This window comes from Hetaerina americana, unplaced genomic scaffold (assembly GCF_022747635.1).
Source record: "Hetaerina americana unplaced genomic scaffold, ioHetAmer1.1.p SCAF_154, whole genome shotgun sequence".
Lineage (NCBI taxonomy): Eukaryota > Metazoa > Arthropoda > Insecta > Odonata > Calopterygidae > Hetaerina > Hetaerina americana.
In genome coordinates this window covers 587,501-602,403 of record NW_027286670.1, presented here as the reverse complement: position 1 = coordinate 602,403, position 14,903 = coordinate 587,501, and the positions used below count along the sequence as shown (strand labels likewise).

General features: G+C 36.3%; 1 protein-coding gene across 1 annotated transcript in view; it reads left to right on the top strand.

The window, feature by feature from the left end:
• Window positions 1-303: 303 nt before the first annotated feature.
• LOC139686950 (kin of IRRE-like protein 2) overlaps window positions 304-14,903 on the top strand; it is a gene marked incomplete at its 5' end in the record, with an annotated part of 594,080 nt that continues 579,480 nt past the window's right edge. Inside the window, one exon of the mRNA XM_071583986.1 lies at window positions 304-440. Within this exon, the coding sequence (XP_071440087.1) occupies window positions 304-440 (137 nt within the window). The remainder of the gene's footprint in view (window positions 441-14,903) is intronic.

The window sequence follows — 14,903 nt, the reverse complement described above, 5'->3', positions numbered from 1 at the left end:
TTGGAAGTTTAGTTAAAACTAAACAAATCACATCGTGTATCTGTCAGGGTGCATCAAAAACCTACGTTAAACTGTGGCCTGCTACTTTCAAAACCAAAAATCATAATAATTTATATTGACTTAAGTAAGTTATAATTTTCATTGATTACATTCTAAATCTTTAGTAGGTCTTATTTTTTCAAATGGTATTAATGGACACATTGAATTAAAGCTTAATTTATCGCACCATCGAATTGCAAGTGTCCATTTTGAACTGTCTTGTTTCATGGATATTTAACTAATTTTAAACTTAATTTTTTACAGGAATTGAGAAATTGGAAGCAGTCCAACGTTTTGAGCAACAACCCGAATATACCGAAGTCGACCCTGGTGATGACGCCAAGTTGGCTTGTAGGGTGTCTAACAAGCGTGGGCACTGCTCCTGGCAGAAAGATAACAAGGTAAGTTCGTCCATTATTGACCTTTTTCCAAATTTTCAATGGACTGAGAAAAAAAAACGTTTCGGGTAATGCGTGTATTGCATCCTCAAATCGGCAAATTGACTCAAAGGGAGAATGCATATGTGAAATTAGCAAATACCATAAAACAAAAAAAAACAATCCGACTCCATTTTAGTTTTGTTTTTAAAAAGAAAGACAGGAACAGGAGAAAATTTCGCAAACCAGCACAAAAATATCTAAAACGGCATGCAGATTATTCCTATTTTTACGTAAACATTAAAAATGGATATTCATTCACTTTTTACATATTAGTAAACAATTTTGCAAGCGTGTGCTTTTCCTAAATTTCTCTATAAATGTCACCAAGAAACTAAAATTCGTAATGTAGTATCCGACTTACGTATGGGTTTGTGTGCTTTTTTGAGCATACGCACGTGGGTAGAAGGCACAATACTAAGTATTTTCTTTAGTAACTTTCTTTATATATGTTTAAAACTCCTGAATATGCCAAATAGCAGATTTAATCAAAATTCTTTACCAATAAATTCGGTAAATAGCTTAAAACCAATGTTGTACCTTTGATCTTGTATGAATAAAATATTCGAGGAATGCAAAATAGAAGTCATTCAGGGAGCAAAATAGGAGTTAATGAACGTCTACTGCTCCCTATGCTGTTCTTGCGTGATAAGTCATAACGTCTCTATGTCTTCTTCGATTGTCTTCGATTTTCCTTACTTTCCTTTTACTTTGATGTTATTAACTGCCTGATAGCCATTCGTCATTTCCCGCTTTTTTGTAGCCGTTCCATCCTTTGCATTCGTAGGTGAGCATTCGTCTCATCCATTGCCTCGAAAATCAATGTAAGTGAAACGAAAGTTATGTTAATTTTCAAAAAGTAAAAATTTTACTGAGAAATAGTTAATTAGAGCTATTATTAATGTTTAATTTGTTTGATAAGCATAAAGCTGTGCATGAATATAAAAGCTACAGGTATGATACGAACAGCTAAAGGGACCCACAATAAGAAATTAAAACTAGTATTACGACGAATCTCGCTTGTAAATTGACTACTTTATTTGCGGCATCAATTTTTTCACATGGAATCTTGTACAATAAGGCGACAAGAAATTGTGTGAAATTTGAATATAGGGTTAACTTGTCTGAAATTTGGTTATGAAGGAGTTATCTTTTATTTGAGGGTAGTGAAGAAGGGTAGGAATGAGAGGCGATTAAATATTTGACCTTTAATATTGTGTGAATAAAAGTGAAGTAAGGGATATGGGGTCGAAGCAAGGAATGGTAAGGCGGCGTGATTTTGGGGGAAGAGGAGGAGAACCAATGGATGGCAAGAAAGGAAGTGTTCCGATAGGTATAAATGAAAACCTGGAGGAAGGAATGGGATGAAGGGGAATGTGACATGGCAGGGAGGAAGTGCATCCGTGCCCTCTTGGTCTTTGAATGTGCAGAAGGAAATGGACTCCAGTAGTAGCACGTGCTTCCGTTTGTAGCCCGTGCTGTTTGTCATTCCAGATATTTCCTTTGCGTCGCCCTCTCTCAAAGGCCCCCGTCTTGTCGAGAAAGTTCCGGTCCCCGCGGCACGGAACGCGGGACAGTTAGTCGACACGAATGTTAGCCGTACCTCCCTTTTGACTCCCCCACTCAGACGGAGCCATGCCTATATATTAAATACGAGTCACTTCAGCCCGCGAGTGAATGAAACAGCCAGGTAATGCTTATCATAGAGGATCGAGGCCTGATTGCCAATGACATCTTTCTCTTCCCTGTTTAATTTGTAGAACACTTCATTCAATAGTATCAAAAAGCTGCTGTCTACATGAGATTGACAAAAATACAATAAAAATATTTGGAAGGGAATTAATGAGCTATTCGGAAAGCATTCATCTTAAAAACGTTCGATCACTTATTTAAACGACGTAGAACATAAGATCTGTACCTAAATTTCAGTCTCACGTCTCGTCCTTATCCTAGTCACAGTTTACCACTCGTCCTTCAATAAAACGAGGCTTAATTCGGATTTGTTGAGGAAAATGGTGATGATTTGTTCGAATTCCTCGATTTTAAATTCAGTACTATGATGTAAAATATTTTATACTGTAGGAAATGATCAGAAACATAAACTAACTATTATTAGTGACTGCCCTTAATTTACAAAACAGGCAATAGACTCTTCATATTTAAACATAGGTGGTAGTTGGTTAAACAGAGATGTATGAAGTGCACTGATACCATCTTGGTCTTTAAATGTGTAGAAGAATTTTTTGGATCTACTCTCTGAATATTGTGAGGGACTGGGCCTTGCGATTTTAATCCTTCAGTACTGTCATCCACAATTATCCATAATTCTTATTATGACTTTCCTACACTTATTTGTTAGTAGAGTTAACATGAATTTCGACCGAGATATTGATATGTTGAAACATTTATATTTTTAAATTGGAGTTTCAGAAGAAGTACAGTTCATTTAATTGTTTAAATAATTCTAAAAGTCAGGCACCTTTCAATCTACGCATAAAAAATACTTGAAAATTATACACACTAATGTTATTTCCAACCTAATATCTACGACCATTTAAGTGAATAATATAACTTCCCACGCAATATAATTTACATTTTTCATACTATACCTTAATTTGAAGTTTTTTATTGTAAATATATAGTTGATCGTATGTAGTTGATCTTGTATGTAGAGTTGATATAGTTGAAAACTCGTAATCCATCCATGGCATTATCACTCTAAGCTGCCTTGAGTAAACCATAAGTCTCCTCCCCGGTTTTTGCCAGTTTCACACAAAATTTACTTGCGTAGAGCTGTTCCAATAAACGGTTAATGACGAAGCGTAACGAGGCCACGTTATAGAGGTTTTGCAAAAGAACTATCCGCACTCCGCAAAGTATGGGAACCGCCTGCCACCGCTTTCTAGTCTTTTCTGAGGCTTCATTTCCCCGAACCCAGCCAGAGAAACCGCCCTTCATCCGGTCGTCTCTCCAGGAAAAAATAATTCCGACTACCTTTGAGATAGACCTTGTAGAGTAATGTCTCATTTAATTCCTTGGTCATAACAGTCACAATATTTCGTTTTTGAGCACGCTCAACACTTTTTTCCTGAAATGGCAAACATCTTCTCAAGGAATCTCAATTTTCTGCAGGTTTATTTATCTCGGTGAAATTTGAGCCGTTTCATTAGAATTCCACGCACTTTGCTCAGAATATCCAAAGTAAAAATGTAAAAATCAAGGAGTTCGAAAAAGACGGCGTGCCGGAAATAGAGGAGGGAGACCGTTGGGGGTGAAGAATATACAAATACTTTTAATTCTTTTTGGTTGGGGTACGGCTTAATAAATGAGGGAAGGAGCTTTGGGATTGCGATAGAGAGTCAACAGAGGAAGGAAGGTAGTGAAGGCGAGAAATAAGCGTCGTATTGGTTTTTCGGGAGGCTACGGGAAGGATGGTGGTCGACTGAGACATTGAGAAGGAGGAGCGGGGGTTCTCATGGAGGGGTGGGTTTGAGGAGGTTGTTATTTGATAAGGGGGAAGACCCGGTGAGCAAAGATCGGAAAACATTAGCAGAAGAAGGAATGAGAGAGTGTGAGAGAGAGAGAGAGTTGTTATCAATTCATAAGAAGGCATTAAAGCCAGGTGGAAGATTAAAAGTGTGAGTGTAAGGGCCTCTTGAGAGCTGAAAAGGAATCGTGAGAAAAGGGGAAAGGAAAATGAAAAATTGAATGAAGACTCAGGAGTTAAGTCTAATCCGAAAAGAGGGAACGAATCAATAGTAAAAAAATAAAGTTCCAAGGAGATGATCTCGAAAAGTGAAATTTCGTGAGCACAATTGATAATTTTACAGGTTTCTTAAAACGCATTTTTTTATCGAAAAAAAGCTTGATAAACGTGTATAAATCTACAAAAAATAAGTGAACGGGAACCTCTGGTGATGTTGATTAATTCACCCTTTTGATTGTTTAAAGATTCATGGACTTTGGCAACTATTGATGTAGCACATTCGGTCAATTTGTTCAAATTAAATATTCATCCGACCCGTACACTCGAGTAAACAACATCACAGCCTAGGTAATCGATGATCATATCTCTGGCGTATAGCTGTTGAAAATGCTATATGCTGCCGTAAAGGATAACTCGAAGGGTTTGGACTGCAAAAAAAATTAATTTGACTTTTGATTGAATTTTATCGTGACTTAGTGATTTGTTTTGTCACCCACGAAACCATGCGTTTTAATTACCACGCAATATGCAGAGTTCATTACTCTAAGTACACTAAAAATGCAGGTAAAAGTGTGAATTCCATGTTTTCGTTCTCGTTTCTGAATTTTCTCACCTAAGAATACCTGTGCCCTGGGGCACTTGCTTAGGCACCTACGCCTAGAAGCTAATTTATTTTTCGGTTAAATAATTAACCCTGCACCATCTAATAAAAGTTTACATTTAGAAAAGTCTGGGTGGAATCGCAACGAGGATATGAACAAAATTTTGAGACGAGTGAAAGCCATTCGAATGGTAGTTTTTAACACAAAGTTGATCCAGCATAGCCGCACAGGTACACAGTATATGTCTCTTTCCTCTTTGCTCCCTCATTTTACTCTAATCCCTCCTTTTTCATGTGGAAAGTCAGATTGGCACCTCTTGTATGCTAATTAGAAGAGCGAGTATCTCACAGGTGTGTTAGGGAAGATTCTCACGTGAAAAAATACGTGCGGGGTCACCGCTGAATGGAAAGAAGGGGTCGGTAAAGGAGACGGGAGGTTCATGGCAGGGGAAGGAGGTTTTGAGGGGAGGTAGCTGGAGGAAGAGAGTTTGTGGAATGGGTGACCTCGGGCCTGGCAGTGAACCAAAACGGGATTTGATGACTACGAGCCAGCCAATTAAATTATTTCATCTCTCATACGCTATCTGTGGGATCCTCTCAGCATTGCATCGCCCTCGCGGGTTGACTCTCCCCATTAAGCGTTTTGTTCCCACTAAGATCATTAATTTCAGAGAGAGACAGGAAAAGGAGGAAAGTATATAACCTTATAATTTGGTGAGTATGTGTGCTTTTTTCAGCCTTCCATTAATTGGATTCACACCTTTTTCAAGGTTGAGCCTACCGGACCGTATTGCTATCCCTGATATCTTACCACATGAGCGTCTGTGTCTGTGAGAGGGGGCGAGTTGATAGGCTAGACATCGAACTAGATTTTAAGAGATAGTCTTCTCAACGTTCCATGGAGACCAGCAAGTGATACAACTCACCACTTTAACCCTGCCCTCGCGTATAAGTATAAACGGAGAGGAATACAGGGAAGTTATTTTGTGCTTTAATCCTAGGTTACCCCACAATATTAAAAATCTATCTAAGCCATGACATTTTACCTTGGAGAATATAGGTATAACTGAACCACTAATGAGCCAGTAAGGCATACCTTTCACTTAAACTGGTAATCATTTTTTTTGACAACCTGCTAGCAAAATTGCACATTCGTATTCATGAAATAATATTAAAACTCATTTCAAAGTATTTTATGTAACCATATTCCGTATTGTTTTCTTTTGATTGTAGAAGTCAGTAGATAAATAAGAGTCTCTTAGAACCTACGAGAATATGTAGATAGACAAAAGGTTTTACTAGCTGCTGTTACTAAAGCTATCTGTTAGAAACTCCTGTTATTTCAGTCATAGGTCATGGCATTGCAGTCATGTAGTTTTGGCGCTTCCTGCCCGACTCAACTATTTAATGCAACCATTTTCTCTCCTTTGAAATAGGCAAAGAAAATTCATTAATCAGATGTATTATAAAGTTCTATAAAAACTGCAAAAATGTATCTGCTTAAACAATTCGGGTAAATTTTTAAAACCAACATAATTTTTATTGTAAAAAATGAACAGATTGTGCAGAAAAACGGTATGCATGTTGAAGCGGAATTCGAGTCGTCATATAATTTAATGTAATTCTTACTTTGGCTCTATTTAATAACAAATATAACACTTAAATATAAAATTATATGGGAAGGAGAATTACCATTGGCTTTTGAAATGCTAATGATGGCTAAAACATGGTTTGTATAAAAAGTTTCGGAAAAATAGATTTATTTCCGAAATTTCTATATCTCAAATTTCTTCAAAATACATCCTTTGAGCGTCGATACACTTTTTCCAGTGGCTTTTCCACAACTCGAAGACTCCTTAATGGGCAAATTCTGGAATGTCCTCAAGGATACCCGTGCTTCTTTGACGGCACTTGTGGTCCCATGGTGGTGTCCTTTGAGGCAGGATTTCAGAGTAGCATACAATCTGCTGGTGCCAGGTCGGGACTGTAAGGAGGATGGGGAATCATCACGATGTCGTTTATCTAGGTATTCGCAAGTAGACACTTGACTCAGCTTTTGTCGTCCGTCAAGGCATTTGGGACGAGGTTAGTGCAGATTTTTTCGGATTGCCAAATTTTCAGTGGCAGTAGTGTACACTGTTATTGTATCAATGGCAATATGAGATGCGATCTTGTGCACACGTAATCGACGGTCTGAATTCAGCACTCTACGCACACGTCAGAAATAAATCGCTACCGTTACTTATTAATAAACGTGCGTTTCTTATACTAATGTCTATTACCTAAAAACTTACTGCTAGCCAGGTGTTCCTAAAGGGCGAAGATTGGATACATTTTAGTCACCACTTTTATGTTAGACACCTGCGCTCTATCATTACCCCGAAAGCCAACGCAAGGAGGTTTGACTGCGGATGTATGGGCATCAGCCATGCATTCACTGTTATCAGTATGTTCACGCATACGCATGTCGCAGATTATGATGAAAACAGGTAAATATTTTATATTTACGTTCTGATTCAAATCGTGCGCGAAAAAATTATTTCTTTACATGCATATGGTACCCTGAAAACCATCACTAGGGTGTGTGGCAGTAGGTGATTCCATTCCAGGCATACGACAATAACCAAAAATATAGCAAAAATTTCAATTAGCGGACGTTATGCTTACTTCGCCTACACTAGGCGCGGTATCTAGAGCTTGTAATCGGATACATTATATCAATAGTGTTAAATCATGGGCTCTTAATTGAGTAAATGAAATGTATATTAGGATGTAAATTTTTCATGCCAGGTGCAATATTTTCATCAAACATAATCACTTTCATCATACTATGCGTTCAAAATAAAAATTTAAAGCCTTTCTAAGTCAAAAATGTGTTCTAGTGTTATTGAGTATTTTATTCCACATAGGAATATTTTCAACTGTAGTTCTTAAGTTGTTCTACAATAACACGTGGCGAATGGCTGAATCTTAGCTGTAAGGGAAACTTGTTTTATTTTGTTCAAAGTTTAAGCAGCAAAAATTGAGAGTGAACTTGGGAAGGAAATTATTTTTTCTCCGATATATTTATGGCGATAAAGAGATTTAGACTGTCTAGAGACTTAAGTTCCCCAGTCTTTAGCTCTTTATTATCTTAAAGCTTTCCTTAAAGCCATCCCTAATGCTAAGAATAAAAATGAACTAATGGCAGTTTGAGCAAGTGAGAATAATGAATAATAATACACTGTTTGTGATAGCATTTGAGTGTTATTTAAACAACAGATGGAATGTTTTGCCAATTTTGAGAAACAGTACTGAAACAATCTCTTTATCTGTACTTTTTGTCACATACTTTACTTCATGAAGTGCGTTTCTGTCGTAGTTTTTCAAAGTGATCAAGATTGAGCAGAGCGTGTGACCTTGGACCATTTTGAAGATAAGACTCGCACCGAATTTTCTGAGTTTCTACGTTGAAGAGTTTTCAATCTGTCTGTTTTAAATGCACTGAAAACAAATTCTCACATATTGTAACTAAGAATTTTTCCCTTCTTTAATCCATTCAACTGACCCCTAATACCTCATTAAATTGGGTGCTCTGAACATTCAACGTCTATTACTTTTTTCCTTCCACATCTATATAATACCCTGCAAGCCGCCGCAAGGGCGTGTGGCGGGGGCTTTCCTTCATTCTCTTTAATAGTTTCCCATTCACTACTTTGTTTAAGTTAAGATTTGTATGTTATTAGTATTACAGCAGCTTTTGTACAAGATGGCGGTAATATATTATTACCATAACTGAAAGGACACATACCCTCTCGGAGGTATATTTGTCACTGAAATTAATAGCTTTAATGAGTTTTTACACTGTATGGTGAGGTTTTTCCCAAATTCTTTTATCATGGTTAAAGGATTGAATGCTAAAAACTCCGATGGTATGTCTAATAATACATATTTAACGGTGCCTATAGATAGAAACTAATGTATCAGATACATACGCTGTTGAAAATGTCAAGCCTTCATTATGAGGGTAAAGAGAAACTTAACACTTCCTTTTCTACCATGGACGTGAAATATTAAATCTTTATTGTGGTAGTGTATAATTGTTAAAATAAAAAACGATTCAACAAATCTCTTAAGACGTCAACGGAGAATCAAGTAATTTTCTTCAAAATCTTGGCTCTTAAAATAAATCAATGTACACTGAGTTGAATAATTTAAAATGTGGACAATAAACAATAACAAAAGAAGTCATTCAACAGAGAAGGTAACGAGTTAGGGCTACCTACTTAGTGGTTTTAGGGTTGCCTAAGGGTTAGTAAGGGAGTGAGGTAGTGGCGTGGATTTTGCGAAGAAATAAATGTGGGTATAGAAGACAGGCAGTGAAACGCAGAAGAGGAAGATAAAAGGGGTGAGAATAATACAAGATAAACTAAGAAGAGAGCGATTATTTAGTCTTCAATAACTGTGAAAAAAGAAATGAAAAATTGGGAAATTGAGCGTTATGAACGAAATGCTTTAGTTGAGTTCACTACTAGCGTGTTATTATTAAATGAGTTTTGCATTTTAAAGTATTCTGATGTTGCTGAAACACAGCAATATCGATAATAGATTTGCTTCTCCAAGACTCACAATCAACATTGGAGGATCATCATGTAACTCGTAGGTCACATTTATAAAGCCACAATTCGATTAATAAATCCTCTACAAAAAACCTTAAGAGTTGTAAAACCTGTACGTTGTATGTAGCATTCAAAAATCAATAACAATAAAAATGCATTAGACCATCAAAATATAACGCCGTGGAATTTATTCAAGAAAGGGAGTTCAGGTAAAGGGGTCAGAGGAAAAAACAAAGTGAAGGAGGCAAGTATCGATTATAAGGGAAGAATGACTGTGGAGGAATGAATAGAATTTTGAAGAAGAAATTTTTTCTGATGACTAAGAACATCTCGAGACGATTAAAAAGTATGATATTGAAAGACTCCTCTGGCTGCTGACTTTCATGTAATTGAAAGATTTCAAAGTCGCTTATCATGTAATGTAGGCATGAAAAAAGTTTTTCTGCATTTAAAACTGTAATGTAAATTCAATAAGTGCACAGATATTTTGCTGTGACGACATATTGCTCGATGTCGGTGTTAGTTAAGGGAAACTGAGGATTTAAAAAAGGGAATAGCGGAGGGATAAAAAGGGTCGTATTGTTCAATAATAAAGAGGAACTGTGAATCCATTAGGATACAAAGATATCCTCTATTTTTCGGAAAGTTTTCAAGTACAATCCTAAATGATAGTGCCTTTAGTGACCAAGTGAGAGTGAAACAATAGATAAGACAAAATAGATAAAAAGTCAAAGCCGCTTGCCTTTTGCTTCGCGTGCTGGAGGAACGACGCCCCAATAAATTTTTAACGCAGGACCTTTTATGGAGTTTTCTTTGATGCGTCGACCAGTTAACCAAAATGATTCCATTACAAATGCATTGAGCTCACACGTGCGTCTCACTCGTGGCGTTATAAAATCGCGAACAGAAAGAGGAAAGCCGTACTATCCCGAGATGGCCTACGGGAAAACGGATTATCACAGTGTAGGTCATACATGTTGTTGAGAAAATATTAGAAAGATTGTTTGAACTAATAGATCATACTGCTATTTCATAGATATGTAGTTCTTTCATGGCTGAGTACCAAATACGATGTATTTGAGACATAACAAAGGTGAAAATTCCCATTCACTGAAAGAAATACTTATGATAATGGTCTCACGCTTCAGCACAAGTTAAATCTTTTAATAAGTCGCATTACTTCATGAGTCACAATTTGTACGTAAATCATAGGTTCAATCGATATAACTAAATGCTCAACTGGGCTACTGAAATGAAGGCCTATTCCCAGAATCGATACAGTCGCTACAGAAGAGAGCATTGATATAATACTCTGTTTAGCCCAACTAGTTAATATTGCTGCCAAGTATCCATCCTCTTTAATGATTTACCGCAATTAAGCCTGTAGTTCGATTAGATGTAAATGCATGAGCTATATGCTTAAATTCTCTCCGGAGGCCAATGCTCGTGTTTTCATTACGTTGGTTGAAAATTCAACTCAATAAATGCCATTCTCTTCCATGTAATCCTTTCATTTTTTATGAAGTGTGGTGATGAAAAAATTGATAACTCTGACTCGTATTCCCCAATAATTCACATTGAGCAACTATATGTTCAATATGAGTATTGAATAGTATCAGTATATGAGTATTAAAATATTTTATCATCAAAATAAATATGTATGCTTAAAATTAGACTATTTTTTTCAAGGATTGGAATGATCTATTAAATAATTTCTGTCGAGGTAAGGTAAAACTTTGAAACACAATGTACATTAATGGGTTATTACCTAAGACCTAGGCCCCGTTCCTCAAAGCTACGAGTCGTTCGATTTGAAGACTAAAATGTCATGTAAAACTTTTAAATTCACATATCTTGTAATGTAGGCAATTAATAGATATTGCGCCGTTTATTACAGTCAGCAAACTTGAAATGTGTTCATTGAAAGGGAATGTACGTAAACTCATTTGTAGCGTTGAATGATGTGACCCAGTCGTAATTTGACAGATATTTTACAGCGGACTTATAGCTTGCGATAATTATGGTTGTTTATAAAATGTGTAAATTCAAAAGCAGGTGACTGGTAATCGGCTGAAATTGGCAATCCGACTAGGATGGTGAATCTATACGAGAGAAGAGGTAAAAATGAGGCAGGGGATTTGTAGCCTATCCTCCGTAGTCTCATTATGGTAACTTCCATCCATCTGCTAATCCTTATGCAGGACTTCCATGTTACTAAATTTACCTTATATGTACCAAACTTAATTTTGCACCATATCTTGAATGGCGTATTCGATATTTTAAGGTGTATCATCTCCTTTACATACTTAGATTATAGGAGGGAATTATTTAGTGGTCCATTTCGTTTTTCCTGAGAGTTGTTCATGCTGTAGCGTATTTCTCGGGAACTTCTTTCTCGGAAACACGCACGTGACGAGGATATCAAAAAAGCCGTACTTCAACGTCTTTTCTTTTGAGGAAGATGATTTCTTTTTTTGATCAGAGGTTTTGTTGGAAAGCAAATACCTTGATTGTGCTTAAGTAATCCGAGAAAACTAAAATTGAATCCGTCTCTACTTTTATGGTGTAAATTGATGCTTTGATGAAGAATAAATTTCAATGTATCTGCTACCCATGGGGCAAACTTTTAAGTGCGTTGGTGTCCATTTAAGGAAATTTTTGTGGAAAATCGTGATTTTTGAGCCGTCTATGCACATTTTGATCAAAAGTTGATAATTAATGAGCGTTGATAGAATTGTAGAAACTGTGTATCTCCCCCGGACCTCTTTCCTATGCTCAATAAAACTAATTGAAGACAGATTTGGTGAGAGTCAAGAAATAATATTCAACAAAAATACTATTTTAGACTTAGGTGGCGAGGTAGGGAGAGAAAAACGAGTCATGTATTACGGAATGAAGAGAGAATATACATGGAAATTAAAAAAAAAAAAATTAGCTGGTGTCTTGTTAGACGACACTTAGCTGATTACTTGTATTCAGTCCAAAACTTTGAACGGTAAACTGCTGAGTAAATATATTTTGCATGTCCCAAATGAGCACAAAATTTGATTTTTCTGTAAATTTAAAAAAATTTAATTAAAATTTTGTATTTAGACTCTGACTCCTGTTTTTGTTCTATTTAGTCATTGGGAATTCAATTTGCAAGCTCATTGGGCGTAAAAATACAGACATTTCTCTCATAAACATATGAACAGAAATACATTTTAATAAAAAAGTACATGCAGGAACGTCGGGAATTAAAAACATTTATTTAGTCTTCTTTGCTCACCATGCATCCGTACAATAACCATATTACTTTTGTCCCATTGGTTAATAATTAGAATGTTATTTTGAAAAAAATAACAGGATGAATGTGTATAATTGTATTGCATTACGTCAGGTCTTACAATGAAATTCCAATTAAATGTGAACCTATGAGAAATATATAAATAATTTATGACTAATTAATATCCACATTTAATTTCTACAGATAGCATAATTAATGCGCCATATAGATGACCAGGAATTCACTGACGACTTTTGTGAGCTGTGGGAAATTGCCCTGCCTACTCCTGTGCAGCTTAAATTTATAACGGTATTACCTCGCACAACACACTGCTAATGAAAACCCATTTTGCATTAACACACAGAGGATAACGTGCAGCTGCGAATCAAAATAGAAACACGCATATATCGTATTCTTGGTCTTATCTGTTGTCAGGATAGCATAGGTTTCACGTAACTGCGTTTGCCATTCTCCTGAACGCCATCCCGAGACATGGGATTTTAGTTGCCGCATTATCCCGTAATTTGTTCAAAAGAAAGCTTAATGTTTTATCATAATTGTTATGAGACCGCAAATAGACTCCCTGGTTAAACTTAATTCTCAAAAAAACCTATCCTCTTTGTTACATAAGAACATGTCCTAGGTTAATCCAACCATAAATGGTGAAAAAATATTGATTAAATTCATTAGTCATTCATAATTTACCAGGATGCAATGTTTCGCTACAGCACTAACATGTAAATTCTTATGCGGCAGGGAAGCCCTACTAAGAGCAAGTTTTTCTCTTAATTGAAGTGGTTATTACATTCAAACTTATCAGTTAATAAAGAGATTAAAATAAATTTACCGTAGTGTAACGATTGCTCTTTAATGGCTTAGGCCGTCAAAAATAGTAACCCGAACACTGGTTTGGTTGCGTAAAGTACAGTTAACCCTTCAATAAGCCATCAGATATGTTTCATATTCACTCAGGTTATAAGGGTTCAATTAGTCAATCACCTCTCTATTTCCCACGAAGTCCATGTATCCAGAAAATCGCACATATGTGATTTTTAGATGTGTTACCTAGTCCGTATTGCCTTTTGATTTGAACCAGAGACCCTTCTAGTTTGCATGGACTTGCAATAAAAATATGTTGAAATTTTTTTCAATGGAGTTAGGATGTACATACAAATTTGTTTTAAAGTTTTTATCCGTTAATATAAGTTGGACGTTATTGTTTCTTAAATTCATTTTTTTAATAAATGGTAAAGTCTAATTAGTTTACTTAAACGTTTACATTCACTTCATTCTGATTACGGGAAAGAATACGAGGAGTTGTTTTATGGTAAAATTTATACCGAAGTTGAATTTTTATCATAGTCCCATCTGCTTTGAGTTTTGTAAAAGCGCGTTCTTACCTAAACATACTGAATCATAGGATGGGAAAGAAAATTGATGGTTTCTTTTTAATTATTCCGCGATGCTCCGGTCCAGAGAGTTGGCGTAAGGAAAGGCGTAACTGAGTGTTCACATTGGCTTAAGAAATTTTCGAAATTACATTTTGGAATTTCAATGCCCGATGAGCTGTCTGCGTTTGGCGGATCGTCAAGCTCTGCACATGGTGCCAGTTATATAAGTTTATGTTGTGCTTGTTTTTACTGTTTGTCAAAAATTTAAATTGACGAAATCACAGAGTAATGATTCAACACCAAGTCTTTCAGTGAAGTGTGGTAAAATTTATCAAGAAATGACTGAAATGTTGACAGCTATTTACGATGATAATGCTCTGAAGAAAATAACGGTTTTTAAGTGTATTAAGCGCATTAAAGATGGCCGACAAGGCGCCACAAATGATGCGTGGCAAGAACGACCTTCAACCACTTGTGCTGATGACAACATTGATCGTGTGCGGGCCCTTGTCCTTACCGATCGTCAAAAAAACTGTCCAAATGATGATAGCTGAAGAACTAAAGTTACGAAAAAGTCAACAGTGCACACCATCTTAACGGAACATGATGAATGGATCCTTCACCATTACAATGCACCTGCACATTCAGCATTGCTTGTTCGCCAGTTTCTGACAAAAAATTCAATCAAAATCCTTGATTATCCTCATAATTCACCAGATCTTGCTTCATGCGACTTTTTCCTATTGCCAAAATCCAAAAATGTGAAGAGAGAACAGCACTGGAAAGAACACAATGAAGCAAGAAACGACGAGAAAACTCAAAAGACTAGCTACCGGGGACTTCCAATGGTGCTTGAAACAATGGAA